At 42.7% G+C, this 18,417-nt stretch overlaps 1 protein-coding gene across 4 annotated transcripts in view; it reads left to right on the top strand.

The window, feature by feature from the left end:
• NAA35 (N-alpha-acetyltransferase 35, NatC auxiliary subunit) overlaps nt 1-18,417 on the top strand; it is a 423,189-nt gene that overhangs the window by 362,268 nt on the left and 42,504 nt on the right. For all 4 annotated transcript variants that reach the window (XM_078675799.1, XM_078675796.1, XM_078675797.1 and 1 more), the window contains exon 21: nt 5,779-5,901. In XM_078675799.1, the coding sequence (XP_078531925.1) occupies nt 5,779-5,901 (123 nt within the window). The remainder of the gene's footprint in view (nt 1-5,778; nt 5,902-18,417) is intronic.

The following is an 18,417-nucleotide window of genomic DNA, read 5'->3' as shown; positions in this document are numbered from 1 at the left end:
CCAAAAATGTATGTGTCCATCTGTAACGTAACTGGCTCTCATGTAAAGCGCTCTTGATACCTTGGGGTCAAGTTTGCGCTATATAAAACTCTTTTGAAAAAAAGAAGGATACCTGGGTTGATGGCCCTGGATTATCTGTTATATATATTGTGTGTATATATTTATTTACATTTTTAGTATTGCCCACAGGGGTTCACGCCCAATACTACAGTCCTCCAGATCCACTGAGGATCTGCTAAAGTACCAACTTTTTTACCTGGTAAGACATGGTTTTCCTGGTTTGTGTATATACCGCATGTGCGGTGAATGTGATCTAAACACACAGCGAATCAACTTGGTTTATAACAGTTTCAAAAGTTTTATTTTAAAAAAATAATAATAATATTAATCACAGAAGACCGGAGTTGGAAAAAGAACATACGCTAGGATTCATTTAGCACTTTCTGCATCACTTGAATAGGAGCAATCATGTCAACATCCTTCATAACTTGATTATCCTTAGGGGTGGCCATCAATTTCTGTGAATAATGCAGATATTTGGAGGCTTGATCACAGTAAACATCTTATCACAAAGGCCGATGGGCTTGTGCTGGTATTTTCTTAGGTCACAATGATTACCTTGTTGTTAAAAAAATACCTGCTATGACAAGTGCTGTCGTTGCCCAGTGAAGATCAAGCCATACTCACATTCAACTTAATAATTTTTTCATCCTTGAACTTTCAGAGAGGTTGGTGATTTAGGTCGTGAAATAAAGTGTTACAATGTATCCTTGAGACATTCTGTGGTGCAAAGAGAGCCCTCAAACATTTCAATGTAACTGTCTCCATTGTTCTCTGTCTTGGGACTCTCTCTAATATCATAAACAATTTAAATAACTCTGTGCACGTTTGGTATGTCTCAAACACACACCAAAAAGTTTTGGGGGTTTTAAAAAGTAGTTTGTTAGCCAAATTAATGCATTATACATTTGTCTAAGAACACACTACTGTACTACCCCTTTTCAGAACCGCAAAAGTAGGGAATATACAGCCTTTTTAAGAATTCCAGAGCTAGGCATCCTTCCAATCATACAATGTGGGGTCTGTGAGGCAAGTTGTTTTTCTGACTAAACAGAGAAGAATCTCTCAATACTGCTGCATCTCTCAGGCTCTTTTTTTGATGAAGATGTGTGTTTATGTGAGGTATATTTAGGTTTACCTGATATCATTTGACCTTTACTTTACTTTCCTGCATTTTTTTTAAGGGATTTGTTTTTTCACCCTCTACATTTTCTGAGGCACCACTCCTCACACCCTTTCGCAGAGGGTCAGACCAACTCTGATAGACGCTTTCCATGTAAAATTGAGCAGTCCTGGAAGGACGAACACAGTTTGTTTTGTTTGAATCTTTTTATTGATTTGATATATTCGGGATACAGCACATCCAATGAAGGAAGCGGCAACTTCAATCACAGTTACAGCCGACATGCAGCATATTAATGGCATCCCAAATCTTGTGAATACAATATTGAGCAATTAGAGAATATTGCAATGAACTGACCAAACAAGTATCCTGTGTGAGAGTCTGGAGATCTTATAGTATGGTGTCCCAATTGGAGGCTACAGGGTATTTGCGCAACCCCAGGCCATCATCTCTGTGTAACGCTACACTCCCCACCTGTGCCCACATAAGGAGGACGGTGTCCATGCCTCAAGTGAGGGGGGCTCAGGCGTTTTCCGCCTACAGGTAATGAGGTGTTTGGCCATCAGGAAGCCCAGATTTACAAATCAGGAGGTGATCTTTTTCTTTTTGTCTCTGTGATAAAGACCCAGGATGCATGTTTTCCATATGTAGAATATGGGGTATTCCATACAAGCTGATAGCCTGGCCTTAACTCCCTGTCAGTAAAGTTGAAGAGAGGTACAAGATCATAACTTGTGTAGCAGGTCTGTGTCTAACAGAGCACAACGGCGGCATGCAGCATCTACAAGGTGGAAATGGCCGTTCATTTTGGCAGGGGTGAGATAGGCTCTTTGTACAATATACAGTTTGTAAGGTGGAATCTAACTTTATGTGGTGCACATGTGGGACTCCCCAGGATAGCATCCCATTCCATGTCGGAGCAAGGACAGGTAAGGTCGACCTCCTAGTGGGTGCGCAGAGCCTCATGTGAAAATGTGGTGTGGGTTTCCAGTGTTTCAGCCACCCAATGCACTAGATGTCTTCCCAGTCCCATTACTTGAAGGTACTGCAATACTAAGTGGATTGGAGGTTCTTGAGTCCGGTCACCCCATTCGCGGGACAATGCCGACAGCAGTGAGTTATGTAAAAAGAACTGTCCTGGTGGCAGACCAGAGTCTTCCATTAATGTCTCATAGGAAATGAGGGTGCCATTGTGATAAAGATCACCCAGGGTGTGTAAGCCAACTGCTTACCAGGAAATGAGCTCTGCACTGAAGTGAGGGCGATGTTTCTGGGTGTGCTTAATAGGGCCAGAGCTGGCGCATAGGGGATCACTGAGCATGTATGGTAAAGGCTCCTTCAATTGCAGCAATGGGCCACTCCCAGTAACAGAGATTCAGGTGTCCATACTAAAGTGCATGAATGAAACAAGTCAGGATTCGGTACAGTGTCCAGGCAGGTAGTGCTGTATCAGACCGCTGCAGGCCACAATCCCATTTATCCACCCATTGGAGCCGGGAAGCCCGGTAATACTACACCACATTCGGCAACACCAGGCCACCCTGGTCAAGGGACAAGTAGGGTTTCGCCAGTGCCACCCTGAAGCGCCCCATATTACAGATTAATTCTCTAATGCGTTTCTCGAAATCTTTTTTAAAAAGTTGACGTAGGCAGGTTAGAAAAATAGTATAAAAAGCGAGGGAGGACCACCATTTTCACGAGGGGGTCCTGGCCTGCCACCGACAATGGCAGCGTTTGCCAAAAAGCCATTTGGGATCGAATGGATGTGGCTGCATGTTGAGGTTGACATCCAATAGATCTACTAGAGAGTGGTATATGCAAATGCCCGAATAGCTGAAAATCCTGGGCTGCCAGGGTATTGGTGTTCCAGTAAATATGAGATTTGGGTCAGGTAAGTCTGGCGTGACAGAGCAGCAAAGTGATGCAGCATAGCAGCAATCAAATCAGGGATGTTACGTGAGTCTGAGGTACAGTAACATATCATCTACCTAAAGGGATATGGTGTGTAGTCCATCTTCTAGAGGAATGTCCCAGTCCTCTCCTTGACTCCGGACTACTGCAGCCAGTGGCTCTGTTGCCAGAGAAAAGACTAATCGAAAAAGTGGCCAACCTTGACGGATGCCCCCTATATATGGCTAATGGTCTCTAAGACGAAGGAGCCAGTCTTGAACCTAATCAGCGGATGGGTTTACAGCAATTGAACTAAACGTAGAAAACAGGCCCAAAGTCATAGCACAGAGTGCTTCGACTAAAAAGGGCCATTCTAAAGAACCAAAGGCCTTTTCGAGGTCCAACATAAGGCATCCCGCCTGAGGCCAGATTAGTGATGAATATTGCATAACACAGAAAAAGCATCTGAGATTCAGGAAGGTATTGCACACAGGTACAAACCCGTTCTACTCCGAGTGGAACGGGGTTGGGACCGAGGGTGCTAAATGATCCACAAGTATTTTGGCCAGAACCTTGTAATCTTTATTGAGCAAGGCCAAAGTTTGGTATGTTCCCAACTCCTTGGGGTCCCTATCTGGCTTGGGGAGTGAGAGACCAACAATGCCTCTCGCTGGGAGACAGATCAGGTAGATGCCGAAAGGGCCTCCTCATATAAGACTTGCAGCTGGGGAGCAATAGCGGAGCTTAGGCTTTGTGATCTGGTGCGATGCTCTGCAGTGAGATCGCGGAAAAGAAGTGACAAAATTCGCTAGAGTCTGTAGCAGTGACAGGCTGATATTATAATGTGTAATGTCGTGTGAGCTTCTAATGTATTTCGCATTGGGTATAAAGTAGTGCTCCAATGGCAGAGCACAACATCATGATAGGGGAACGTGATTGGTTTTGGCGAATAAGCCATAAGCGGGCAGAGCAGTCAGCTGTGGCATGTGTGCGTGCTGAATGGGCTGCGTAATTAAGACAATGTAATCTCTCTAGCAGAGACATGTGTTTGCGGTGCATGTTCGCTAACTGATGTATCTCAGTATGTGGCTTGAGTTTTGATGCAGAGAAGTGCAAGTTCGTTACGAGTAAGATCGCCCTCAAGGCTCTTAAGCATATTCCATTGCGTGCCCAGGCAGTGGCCTCGTATAGTGACCTTGAATGCGTCCCACTCAAGAAGCCTTGTGGATTTGGCTTGGCCATTTTGCTCGAAGTAAGGGAGGGTCTTCTAGGGCCCCAGGCTGCAGCCGCCAATTAGGGATGGCCAGAGTATCTGTATCCCGTGCCAGTTGCAAAAACTGTGGATTATGGGTATGACCTAAAATCCTAAATAGTCAATGTGTAGAACAGAAAGGAAAAAGATTAGGTGACTAAGTATTCGGTCAAGCTGGACGTGCTATTGATGTGGGACAGAGAAGAAAGAATATACTCTAGCGTTTTGTTGTGCAGGCACCAGACTTCGGGCAGTTGCCAGTGACGGAGCCAGTCATGCAGTGATTGTGCAGTAGAGACCGTAGGCGCCCTGGGAAGTGGAGGGAATGAGTGGTCAAGATCTGCGTCCAGAATACTTTCATAGTCTCCTCCTATTAGCAATGGAATCGTGTCCCAACAGGACAATGGGGCAGACAGTTTATTAAGGAAAAGAGTTTGATTCTAATTTGGTGCATAAACCGAACCAAGAAGTATCAGTCAGCCATCTAGGCGACCTCTCACAAAAACATATCTGCTCACTGTATCAATGTCAACCTCATCTCCTGCAAAGGGTGTCCCTAGCTTGACTCGTATTAATGCCCCTCTAGCATAGTACACCTTGTAAGTTCAGTTAGTGTGTTAGATATAGAGTTTTAGGTATGTGAGAGTGGTTTGGCATTATTTTCTTTGTTAAGATGTGTTTTCTCTTGTGTGTTAGAATGTCTTCAGGTTTCTTTCTTTTTGTCCTGTTTTTAAGAGGGAAGTTTAGTGTATTATATGCTTATATCTGTGTTGAGGAGGGTAATAAAACATACCCAGAGATTTTAGAGTATTTGTTTCTTTGGAATTATAATATTTTGGATGTCATTTCGTGCCTGTCGGAGCAGGTCATTCCCCATCTGTTCTTGTGGGAAGTATACATATTTTGTTGCAACGTGCCTATGTACCCTCATTCCCCACCAACATCTAAAGAAGTGACAACCACTTTGTCTTCCAGAATGCCTTTAGGGCCTGGCTTTTCAGAATCTAAATGTTCTTACTCAATACTTTCTTTATGGTCCTGTCCAGTGAGTCTGAATTACTACCAAAAGACCACACTCTGTTGAATGTTTCCCTTTGCAAACAAGTATACCAATCTCAGCTTGGTAGCATGTAAGGTTACCTTTTTATAAACAGAATTGAGCATTAAAGCATAAAAAGGACATTGCTAAGGAGCATTAGATCGATATATCCATTGTTTCCTTCCCTTAATTTTTATAGCCTATGGGTTCTGCACCCACGACGAGGTAGCTCACTAACCCTACAATATAGTGGAAAAAGCCTATTGATTAAAAGTATGGTAGTTACTACTGGTGTTGAGTACCTGTTGTGTATTACTGTAAAGTTGGATACATGTAGTTGGTTTCTATTTTCTTACATGGGGCTTTTGGTTGACGTTTTGTATTAATAGCTATGTTTTACTTTTCCTTCTGCAGGAAATGTCTGATTTAAACAAGTACAGCCCCCCTCCTCAGTCCTCCGATCTTTATATGGCATCTAGTAAGCACTTCCAGCAGGCTAAAATGATTTTGGAGAATATTCCTAGCCCAGACAATGAGGTACGGTTGACTGCATTTTGTCTCGCTCATTCTGCTTTTCATTTATAAACGTGTGTATCAAATAGCTGCCATGTCGTAGCATACTCTAGAGCACCAAATGAAGATGTTTAGAAAAACCGTTTGTTAACTATTACCGAAGATACATAAAAATGTTGTATTTGATCAAAACTGCCGGATAAACATTTGAAAATAAATGTTGATACCTAAGGAAATGCTCAAATAGACCATTCTGATTGTTGTTGGTCACTTCCTTAAATCCCTTGAACGTAATTACAGATTTTTTTTTGTCATCAAAGCAAGATTATTAATTTATATTCAAAATAAATTACATTTTCAAGGAGTAAACAATGAATCAAAAGTGGGTATAATTGTTTGTGGATAGACAACATGAGCTATGTAAATAAAAAATAAAAATGTCAACAAATCCTTATGTATTCCCTAATCTGCCGAATGGGAAAGAAGAGAACGAAGTATGTACGTTTCTTCATGAGGGCGATAATCAAGTAAACAGTCTTTTTTTAACATAGAATCACCATGTCAAAGTTTCCATTATTCTGGTAATTACAGATATTTGATGATGGTTCAAGAGTGTACAGTCCTTTGTGGGAGGGAGTGGTTTAGCAACTTTACAATCATTTATTGTTAAAAATATTATTGTTAAAACACAAAAGAAAATATATACATTTTGTTTGGTCAATTATATCAATGTCCTGTTGCCCAAAAAAGGATACTCTGTTTAAAATAACCCTTTAACATATGCATTGATTGCCTGACTAGATTGTTGCTACCAAAATATTAATTACCAGACTATCAAGAGGCAAGTGTGTTCCACATTTTAATTTCACTGAATTTCCCTGATCATTTCCTAGTAGAAGGAGGATCAAGTTGAAAATGTGGATGTTGGGACAAAGACCCTAGAGTATCTTTAGAAACTAGCAACTCACTATTCACCAATTACAGTCCAGAGAGCTTCAATGTCTGTCAAGATCATTCAACCTATATCCAGAAATCAGCAATATTAAGTATGATTCCTCAGACTCCTGAATAAGGTTTGTCTGTAGGTCCTCAAGATCTGAATCCATTCTCCTTTCGTTCTGCAAAGATCAACAGACAGATACCAGGTCCATCATATCTTTTGGCATTTGAGCCAGAAGAAGGCAGTGAAAAAATCAGCAAATTACTAAAATGCCTGTGATTAGCAAATTATCTTAGTGAAGAGGCTCAATCTACAGCACAGACCTCAGTGCTTGATGAATTCCAAAGAGAGTCCCTTACTACTTTTGGACTGGGTTGTAAGCTTGTACCACTTCATAGCTATACCCCCCTACATTACCTCAATAACACATTTATTTTCCTTCTATGTGACTCAAGGCCATGCTTGTAGTTTAACAAGAGAGTCTAATTAGACTCATTTAATTAGTAACTGCTTCAGACAGGTGCTTTAAACATGGTGAAAACAGCTGTAAATTAAATTGAAGTGGTTGTTGAAAGATGGCACTATAGTCTTATGGAAAATTACTGTAATAGTAGGGCTCCCTGTTTTTCATATATATGGATTTATACAGACAAATGCAGATAGAAAACAGTTTTCCTGTCACCATATAAAAATAAAAAAACTGAAAGTAGGAAGGGTGTGTGTCAGAACTCCTTTCAGAGTGGCAGTTGAGGCATTTTACACTTGATGTCCCTAGCCCTGACCTACTATAGATCCTGAATAACTGCACTTGACTCTCAGTGGTAACTGTGGGTGAGGAGTGAATGCTCCCTTTGGTGGAGATGTAGATGCATGTCAGTGAACACAACTTATAAATAGAAGTGCAAACAGTACGAACAATAAATCAATGTTGAAACAAATATTTGCTTATATATGAAAAAGAAGTATTTTATTTTTGACTATACACATGAAAAGGTATAAGAAAATCAGAAGCAACAGCATAATCCCCCTTGAGGTCCGGCTGTAGTAGTTGTTTGGCAAATCCCTGCCCCACCCTCCTTTGTGTAACGTGTTCAGGGTTATTCCTAATTCAATGGTGGCTCTTCAGGTTTTAGTCAAAAGTATCTATGGTGCTGCAGGGCTGTTATTAGCGAGTATCATGGGGCCCAACTAGCCCTGTTCATATCTTACTCTCTTTCTTAGCCCAGAAGAATGCAGCAATGCCCAGAAGCGTGCAGCAATACATTGGGTGCCTCAGCCCGGAGAAGTTGGGATGCATGCGAACCATGCAGCAGCTCCCAGCAGCACAGGCTCGCTCCTGAGTTATGCTGCTAATGTTCTGCTGAGTTGTCAGAGCAACACTCAGTTCGTGCAGACACTGCATGTTGTCTTTACCCAGCAGCGGGGTTGGGGTAGATTCCTTCCTTCAGATCCTAACTGAAGCCCAACAAGGGTGAAACATCGTCCACAGCAACCTCAGCAGTCCTAGGTAGTCGGTCAGAGCAGTTCCCTTGCAGTGTGGGTCCTCCGTCTCTCATTCGGGCAACGACCCGAATCCCTAGGCAACATTGGTACCATCAGCCGCTTCTGGCATACGGGGTTGTTGCAGTACTTGACAGCACGGGCACAGACTATCATGCTTATGGAAGTAATAACTTTACCAGCGGCCCCACTGGTATACTGCAGCACTGCCGCTCCCTGAAACACAAAGGCCATTTAAAAAAAAAGAAAAATCCCTGGTGGCACACACTTGCTTTTGAAAAAAAAAAAATACTCCGATCTGCACTCTCTCCCCATCTGTCCCAGTTAGTACAGTGGATTTAGCATTTGCACTCCGCCACAACGTTCACCTCATTGTGGAACATCTTCCTGGAGTGGACAATGACTTTTTAAACCTGCTCAGCTACTCATCATCTCCACCCACAACAACAACATTGGTACTTCGATAGATAGACCTGTTCATCACCTCAGAAAACACAAAATGCCCAAACTTTCTCTCCAGGTACCCACACCAAGTGGGCAAATCATGTGGATGAATGGGTCAGGGACAATACTTTCCTCTTTTCCTCTTCACCTACTGCTTACCTCCGTGGAGAGGAAGTTAAGGCAAAGATCTTTGATGCTCATTCTGGTTGCTTCAACATGGGCAGACAGTTCTGATACTCTACTCTCTGTTGGAGCTATCCATCAGCCCTCACAAGAGGCTTCGAGCTCTGGTGGGCAGCTCAACCTTGTGATCAGGCACATGAGGTATTTGAACACCTCATCCCTTCCCAAGAATGTATGACCATCTTAAGGGAAACTCGCTGGCAAACAACACGGCCCTGTTATGTTGCAAATGGAATATTTTGTTTTCCATTTATAGCGCCAAAATCCTGCATTCACTAAAGCCTCAATCCTGAAGTCGAGATGTAACCTGAACTCAAAAGGCCTATACAAATTCCTAAAAATAAATCTGGACCTAGCCAAAACAAGAACACTCCATGATCCCTACCTCCCCATCACTATTAATACAGTCTCCCCATATTGTGCTACTTTCATTACCAAACTTCAGACAAAATGGGGAAAAAAATCCCCCGAGAGACCTATACAAGATAGTGAGCTCATACCAAGGGACACATAATGGCAAAGATTAATGGGTAACACAATAGCCATTGCTCTTGCTTAATACTGGTACTGGTTGGCTCATAAAACCTATTGGACTCCATTGAGAGTGCATTAAGCCGCTGACCTTTTCTGGAGTTATGAAAAAGAAAAAGGCGATTTAAGGCATATGTTGTTCAAGTGCCTTTTTTGTAAGCGCTTTTTGGGAGGAATTTAGTCAAAACATGACAAAAACATTAAACATAAACTGGACTCCCGATCTGCCCGCCATGACTGTTGGTGCGTTCTCTACCAACTATATACATCTCTTCAAAAATACCATTGCCAGTATTCGATCTCTTGATGATCTTGGACATTAAATCCATTATGTTGGAATAGAAGGACTACAAACATCTCTCTATTCATACATGGTGGAACTGGATCCAATTTACCATAGGTGCTGATAACTCACTAAATTCACACCTAAAAAGACAAAGATTCCAGAAAAATGTTTTTGGGAACAAGCTAGATACGTTTATTGACTCATCCAAGCCCCCATATGTTTATAAGCTACTTTGAACCACTCTTACCTTACCAATAATGGAATAGGCTTCAAAGATGCACAAAGGGTGCAACTTCATCGTTACTATCCAAATTATTGTTGACAATTTTGTCCAGTATCCACTCCCCTAACTCTGTTCTTTTTACTTTTTCTGCTACTACTTCTGTTCGTATGCTATTTACTTTTACTGTCCTCTCTTATAAACAAGATTATTGTGGACTTGCATTACATGCAAAAAGAACAATTGATGAACAGAATGCAAAACAATGTCGTACATTCACCCCAGTAGAGAGATCCGGGCCTAAATCCATCATTTTTTTGCTCACCATGCCATTCCAGTTTGGACCCAGCCATGTGCAAATGAGTCTTGACCCTGCGCCCAATGGGAACTGTCCAGCCCGAACTGCCAGGGTAGGTCCTCCCTTGACTTGAAACAAGCGTCCTAGGACTGGTTTTGGGCTTTAAGCCCTCATCAGCCAGGATAGCTTGACTCAAGTGGCATGGAGAGCACGGGACCCAGGTTTTGGCATGCCCGTCCCACTCAGGGTGACAAATGCAAAAAGAACAATTGATGGACAGAATGCAAAACACTGTCGTACATTCACCCTGGTGTTACATGACAATTTCACAAAATAATTGTAACAAATGTGTGACTGTAACAAATGTGTAAGAAAGTGCCTCTTTTGCAAGGTTAGCCCCACTTTTTGCCTGGTCTTGATGTGGTTTCAAATGTGGTGCACAGGTTCCTGCCAACCAGGTTCCCTGTGCCAGTGTTTCTTCCTTAAAAACGAATCCCCAATTGGTACTTCAACCCCCTGTAAGTCCCTAGTAAATGGTACCCTGGGTACCTAGGGCCTGGGAGCTGAGGAGGGTCCCTTGGGACCCCCATCACTGGGGCCATACCACTGCCCTTGCAGCTTGCATGCCCCTGTGAGGGAGAAAACAACAAAGTCGAAATGGGTGCCTGGGTGCCATGCCAGCTAACAATTCCTGAAGGTATAGGTAAGTCCACCTCTAGCAGGCTTCAGATCCCTAAGGCAGGATGCACTATACCACTGGTGAGGGCATATCTGCATGAGCAGATATGCCCCTACAATATTGAGGTCAATATTCCTAATATAAGTTTGAGGGAAGCCATAGAGAGTACATGGGCTGGGAACTCAACAACTCGAGTTACACAGCACCATGATGGCTTCACTGATCACAGGAGTGTTTGGTACCAAACTACTCCTTACAATAAATCCCCACTGATGCCAGTGTGGGATTTATAGTACCATGTACTCAGAGGGCACGCAAGGTGAGCAAACTGCATGCCCTCTATGTTCATCCTCCTGACACTTCGTTCCACCCAGACAAGCTGGTGCTCAGGACACCTGCCTCTTTTTTTGGCAAAGGTGCTAACTCCTTTTCATGGCGAGTAAACCATCAGCCTCCCGACATTCTTTGCTTCTAAGGAGGAGGAAAGATTACATCTCCTAGATGTTAAGATCGCTCAGCTTCTATATAGATTGTACCAGACAACACTGAGTGGATGATCAGCTCTTTATTGAATTCACAGAGGTAAAGAAAGGCAAGGTAATGGGGAAGAGGACCGTCTCCGACTGAATTGTGCTCTACATTAAGATCTGCTTTGCATCTGCTAATAAGTAGCATACAGAAGGCTTGTCTGCTCTTTCCACCAGAGCCAAGGCGTTGGCATGTGGAGTGCCTTTCATGGACATGTTCATGAAGCATTACTGTCTGGACAGCCAAGTTAATGAGATGAGCATTTTGCCTATTCGGTCCTGCAGGACCTTTTGCTTTCAGCCAGTTCACAGTCCCACCACCTGGGAAGTAATGCTTTGTTATCTATTCAAAAGATGAGGAATATCTGGTCAGAAGTCTCTATCAGAAGAACAACTAACTTACCTTCAGTAACTCTCTTTAAGGTAGAGATTGTATGTAAACACAGATTCTTCATGAGCCTTCCCACCCCTCTTTTTTGTAGGAACTGGACTCTTTTCTTATGTCCATGCCTGAGGGCGTGGGCAGTACATAAAGCAACTGATGTCAATGTGAATGGATGGCACCTAGATATGCCTGCACGTGTCACTTTCACAATGGTGTGATATCGCCATGTAGCTTCATGGTGCCACCTATCTGTGTGCAGGGATACAGACTGAACATTTCCAGCCTGGGGGAATATTCAAAAGGTGAGGAATCTGCAGTTAGATAGATGCTCTACCAGTAATAGTGGTATTGATTGAAGGTAAGTAACTTGTTCAGTTATATCTGAGAAACCCGGTATGGAATGTCCGTGCTGGGTGCACTTTTCATAAGAGGTGTTAATGGCAAACAAAAGTAAAGATTGTATCGGCATGGAAATTGGTCTTCCATCACCCAGCAGAATGTTTTTTAGGTCTCTGCCTGGTGAAAAGCAGCGCATGCGCTGCTCTGCCATGCAGAGTCTTTTTGGAATCGATACGATTCCCGCGTGTCCCGGGGAGACAAACAAGAAAAGGATGTGCACGCGGGGATTGGATGCTTTACTGGCGGCATGATACACTGGGGACTTTTTTTCTCGCCGCCAGTGAAGGCAGTCCCCGCTTGCACATCTCCCCTCCTTCCCACCCCCTTCCCTTTCCCACTGCAGGGAACGGAGCTTGTGCGCTCTAAGGGCTCCAAATGGGCCTTGCGAATGTTGCTTGGCGGCAGTCCAAGTGCCAGAGGTGTGAGACTAATGCCTGGTTTATTGAATCTCTTACTTAAAGCAGGCCTGAACTCGCCTGGCCATGCCTCATTAGGTGAAGATGTTTAATTGAACGGAGCCAGCATTTATGTCTCACCAGGGCGCGCGCTGATGAGGAGAGAATTGATAGGAGACGAGCAGTCACCAGCAGGAGGTGCCTGGGCGCAGGAATTAAAAGCACCACAGCGCAAGGGAAGGATATTGCTGCCGTATATTATATTTGACATTTAGTGCTGGGTGTAATAATGCCTCCTTTGCGTCTCACGCTGTAGTCCCGCAGCTCTTCTTTTATATTTTAGAAGCTTTTGTGTTGCAAGCCAATAAAAAAAAATATTAAATCCACTCACTGCAGTACGGCTTCAAATGGTTGCGTTTATTAAACACAATTTTTTTTTTTCCTTATTTGTTTCGAATACCGCCATTTCAGCACCAGGCTCGCCTGCACAGCTTAGGCGGCTTTGCCCTGCTTTCCTCAAAGCGCTGAGGATTCTGGTTATGTGTGTGTGAGGCGCACACTGTGAGCTGTCTTTTTCAGGGATGGTGCCGGACTCTCGAGGGAGCCTGCTGGACAGACTGCTTGAAATGATAATGGAATGAATGCCCCTTCTGCCACCCCGGGCCTGCTCCTTAAATCAGCTCCTGGAGACAGAAACTCAATACAGTGGAGCATGTTTTACAGATAAAGCTTACAGCATGAGCTGTGCGGATTTGGAGGTATCTGTCTTCCCCGCTAGCTTTGTAGCTTTATCTCATATGTTTTAATACAGTAAAGACATAGTTAAGATATATGCCCTCGGTGAGTCAAATTTAAACAGTAATCTGAACCTCATGTTGAATTGCTATCAGTTACAAGCATTTTTATTTGTTTGCTTATAGTTTTTTTTTCATCAAAATCTCTCGGTAAATAATTCATTTTTCAAACAGTAGGCATTCTGAGAGGTGATAAACAAAGGAACTTAATGCATTACTCATGTAACATGCTAATAAAATGGAAAAGAATCTGTGTTCTTCTTGCTGGGAGATTCTGAAATGGAGGCCCTTTCGAGACGTTTGCGTCTTATGCTCTGTCTTGAAGTGTAGAATCCTTGAGCTATCTCGGAGTCAAGCGGGCATTTCTAGCCCATCTCTGGGACATAGGTAGGGGCGTGTGAAACAGCAGATGTTTTTGCAAAATGTACACAAATGTATGCAAATATGTTTCGCTAGAGCCAGTCTTGAGTTCAAAAAGTGCTGCAAATGTGCCTAATGCGAAATATTAATGAATTTTGCAAAGCGTAATCAAAATGGGCCTAGTCACTTTTTGTCGCTGGGCTGTGGCCCGTTTCTGACCCTGGCATATCATCTGGGCCCTGGCACTCTTTAACCCCACGCCATTCCAATCAGAACATTCAGCAAACCGCCCAATGGTTCAGTCTGATGAGGGTGACTCAACCAGTCCCAATCATTTGTGGAAACTTCGAGCCCTAGGGAGGTGCAAGACCATATTCACCCCGTTTTGCATGGAAGCAGGGTAAACCAGCATTAAAAAGGCAATAGGTCTCGCCTTTAATTAAGTTAAAGCCATTGCTTTGCTATACAATACCATTAGCAAAGCAAATGGCTTTAACTTAATAAATGGCGAGACCTATTGCATTTTCAGTGCTTGTTTTTCCCAAGCAGAGACCAAGGATAGAATGTATCTTAACAGTCCATTACTTTTTTCACCTTAAATATAGCTGCATCAGCAGGTGACCTAACTCTTGGGTAAACACTGAGCCTGCGTTCCCCAGCAGTAACTGAGCATCCATCCATCGGTCTGTCGATTCTTCCCTCTTTGTGTCGGTCTAACCCATGTCTGCCTATAAGTACCCGTCTCTCTGTTGTCAGATTGAACATGTGCTGTATTGCACTGTCAGTTTCAGTTTTCTTTTGCTTCAAAATCTACTCCTAGTTTGCAAGTGGGAAAGACCTGCATTAGTAGAATACAGTTATCTTTATGGTAACTCCATCTTATTTAATAAGGTCTCAGATTTTCTCAAAGCCCCCATCCCTGCCGGCCTTAACTCTCTATCATCTGTCCAAACCATCACAGGCTCCCATTTCCTAAAAGTAGGGATGGGGTTGGAGCTGGCTTAAGGGAAGGAAATCTCTCAACAAAATAACTTATTTTCAGTCCTGCCATCAGGTAACAGGGTATCTACGGATCAGGATTAGAAGAGATCAGAAGAGCTCTGTAATTCTGCATGGTCCAAACACCCTTTTACCTAAAACTGAGGTTTAAAAATGACTGAATCAGGCCTAAGAGAATATATGCACATGCAACATTAAAGGAACACTCACTGCTAGCGTTCACACTGATTTTTTTCCCATTAAAAAAAGCTAAGAATGTCCAAAAAAAAGACATGTGAATCAGGAATGCAAGAGAGATATTCTTCTACTTGCTGAGTGACTTTGATTGGAAAAAGCTCAAGAACTGCTTCTTTTCTTAAGGAAACCTGGAAGCTAAGAAATCATTAACAAAATCTGCCATGGGAGAGTGAAGAGGAGGCTGAGTGAGTAAAGACCGTCTCACAATTCCTAGCAGCAAATTGTGGAATAGACATATAAAATTACTGCTGCATTCAGCGAAAACACTCAGATCAGTTCTCATTCTTAGTTTATCATTTTGAAAGTTGTTAGGAACAGGTGCCAACGAAATGTCTCTTTGCCTATTTGTTAATCTTATTTACATCAGTCTTTCTATTTTTCCTACCATTCCCATCAATCAATATCCACCCACTTGGTTTTCTATCTTTAGTTTGCATATTGTGCACTCTTAGCTTTGTCATTTCTCTTTTTGCCCTTCACCCACCCCTTCCCTTTCACTCCTCCCTCAATTCCAGTCTCTCCGTTTATTTCTCATATCTCCTTCGTGCTCCCTGTACTTTAAAGCTTACCACTGTTTCTGCTCTCTCTCCTCTATTTTCCAATACCATTTCCACTTCTAGTAATTTTTTCCTTTTTAGGTTTCTCCTACAGTGCTCATGCAGTCAGCAAAAGCTACTGTTTAAAAAAAAAAAGCCTAAAAGGGTCTTAGAGCCCGCCCATTTTACCTGTACTTCCATTGGTTGGCTCCCATGCCACTCTTGTTCCCTTGCTTTCTATTTGTCGGTGCCTCCGGCTTCCTCCTGGGCTTCAGTCTCTGTCCTCCTAAGGTACTCTTTTATTTATTTACATGTCAGCACCACCATCGTCTCTTAACCCCATTTATCCTCACTGCTTTGTTTCACACCCTCCTTTCTCGTAAATTTTTTTTTTTTGTATTCTTTTTTTCCAGGCTTACAGTGCAAACTCGTCCTGTAGGTATTGGAGCGCTCTACATGAGCACTATTTACATTACACTAGGACAGAGTCATTTTTAGTTCTCGCTGAGTCAGCGCGCATGCGCTGCTCAGAGAGACATTTAGTAGTGGCTTTTAGAAGTGCTACTAAAGCGGCCACCAGCTTACTCTCACGCACACAAGCACGCGCTGCTGCACACGCTTTAGCAGCGCGTCATCGCGATCACTTTCGCTTTCACAGTGATCACGATCGCAATCACTTTCTTATGTTGGACTTTTGATCTGCCACATTATGGGCTAATTATTCATGGGAAGGGGGATCAACGACTTGCCAAAGGTGTCTGTAAGTAGTTATTGTTTTTTTAAAGTCCCTATCTTTCTCCTCCCCCAAATGTTGTAACCTAAAATTCCTTGTTACTAGGTTGTTCAACAGTGCAATAGCTTCTCTTGCCCATTGACTCATTATCTGTATAAAGCATTATGAAAACCCTCTTGCACTTTTCTTTTTTATACTGACAGACAGTCTAGAAACTTGTTGTTACCGTGGATCTATTTCATGGCCTGGGCTAGTCCGTGCTTATCTCGGTAGAAATGGCTCCTTTTAAATCTGTTCTTCTTAACGCCCCTTCCCTTCCCCCAGAGCTCCCACCTCCCCCTTTCGGCCTATGTACACTCAGAAGATTGCCCTTTATCGAGAGACTTCCCATTCACCATAGCAGGTTCCGACTAAATTAACTTTCCTAATGTGAAAGTATATATGCAATTTGCTTATTACATCGGAACATACCTTTTGGGGCTTCAGCAGAGGTTTCGAAGCCTAATTAAATCCGCGTGATAAAATTACAGGGAGGCCATTCTATGTCTCCAGGGGCAACTTAGTGAGATTCTCTAGGAATAAAATCTAATTTCTCTTGTAAGAGATACAGGAGCATCCTTTGTTTAGATGTTTCTCCCTCCACAGATGACCTCATCTGGCACAGAGTGATTGTGCAGGTTGACCAGTAACAACTGGAAAACAGCATTGGCATAGCCAATAGGTCTCGCTTTTGGGACCTTGCAAGTATTTAGGTATGCAGCACAATATCCTTACTGCAACGACACTTATAAGGTCCCAAAGGCGAGACATATTGGCTTTGCCAATGCTTGTTGATTTTGTTGGTACAACAAGCCGCGCCATAGTGCTTTGATTTATTTACTTTGAGTAATGTTGCAAAGCAGTTACTGCTGCTGTGCAACATCTTCAAAAAACCATTGGCAACACCACTAGGTCTCCCATAGGTGAAACCTTTTGGCTTTGCCAATGCCCGTTTCTAATGTGTTTATCTGGCTTCGCTCTACAGGTATTACTCATTTACTCTTTAATTCCTATTCACTCTCTTAATATACCTTCCAGGGCTTCACTTAATTATTTTTCTGATGTCAAGGAAAAATTAATTAACGCTTCTAAAATATGAGCAAGAAAATCTGAAATTTCCATAGACTGCATACTGTTTACATTATGACCCCCAGATTTTGCGTCCAGATTACTTTTGTTTAGTGTATCCCCTAGTCCCTTCCTGCACTTTCTTTTGCCAGATTGCTTCCCTTTCAAGTCCGATTTTCTGCACTGCATTCTCTTTTGTTCTCAGAATTGAAGTATGTAGGTCTAGAATATTTCACATCAAGGCTTTCCTAACTATTGACCTTTATTTTTGTCGTGAAAGTTATTTATTCATTCATTGTAGTGATGGAAACATTTAGACTTGTACAAAAATGGAATGACACACAAACGTTTAGGTATGACATTTTTTGACTTGCTCACCATAATCCTGTACTGAATCCCCTTTACCTCCCCTATTTCTTCTCTCACTTAAACGAGTCTTTCAATACTGCTATCTTTTCTGCACTATCACAATACAAACACCCAAACTATTAACTTTTGGCATTGCTTGATCTGGTTTACATCTCACTTTCTGTGTAATATTTTTTTCAAAAGATGGCTGTACAGGATAGTACTTGTTGGATGGAGTTTGGAGTTCTTCAGTTCAATTCTCTTTCTTCATCTGTGAACCAACTGTTCAGTAAGGGTGGCAGGATGTTCAATCGTCACAACAGCCATTGAGGTTCACACCGAAAATATGCCACCACTCTACTTGGGAGGTATTTAGGCACAGCATCGGATCTACCTGTAGGTCTCACTATTCAGGTTCGGTACCTTGGGTAGCGACCTTATCACGCTGCAGTACCTGTCCTCACTTAGCTGTTGACCTCCTCCCTGGGAAACTAGCTCTAAGGTCTTGGCAAGCATCTGATAGCGACTTCTAGCCACAGATTCTTTACCTTATGAATTTCCACAGGCGTCAAACTGGATCCAGAAACTTTTTCGTGAACAGTACCCCTGCGCACTGGAGGGTGGCTTTGATCAGCTCCG

Source organism: Lissotriton helveticus, chromosome 2_1 (genome assembly GCF_964261635.1).
Source record: "Lissotriton helveticus chromosome 2_1, aLisHel1.1, whole genome shotgun sequence".
Classification (NCBI taxonomy): domain Eukaryota; kingdom Metazoa; phylum Chordata; class Amphibia; order Caudata; family Salamandridae; genus Lissotriton; species Lissotriton helveticus.
This window is presented reverse-complemented; position numbering and strand designations above follow the sequence as displayed.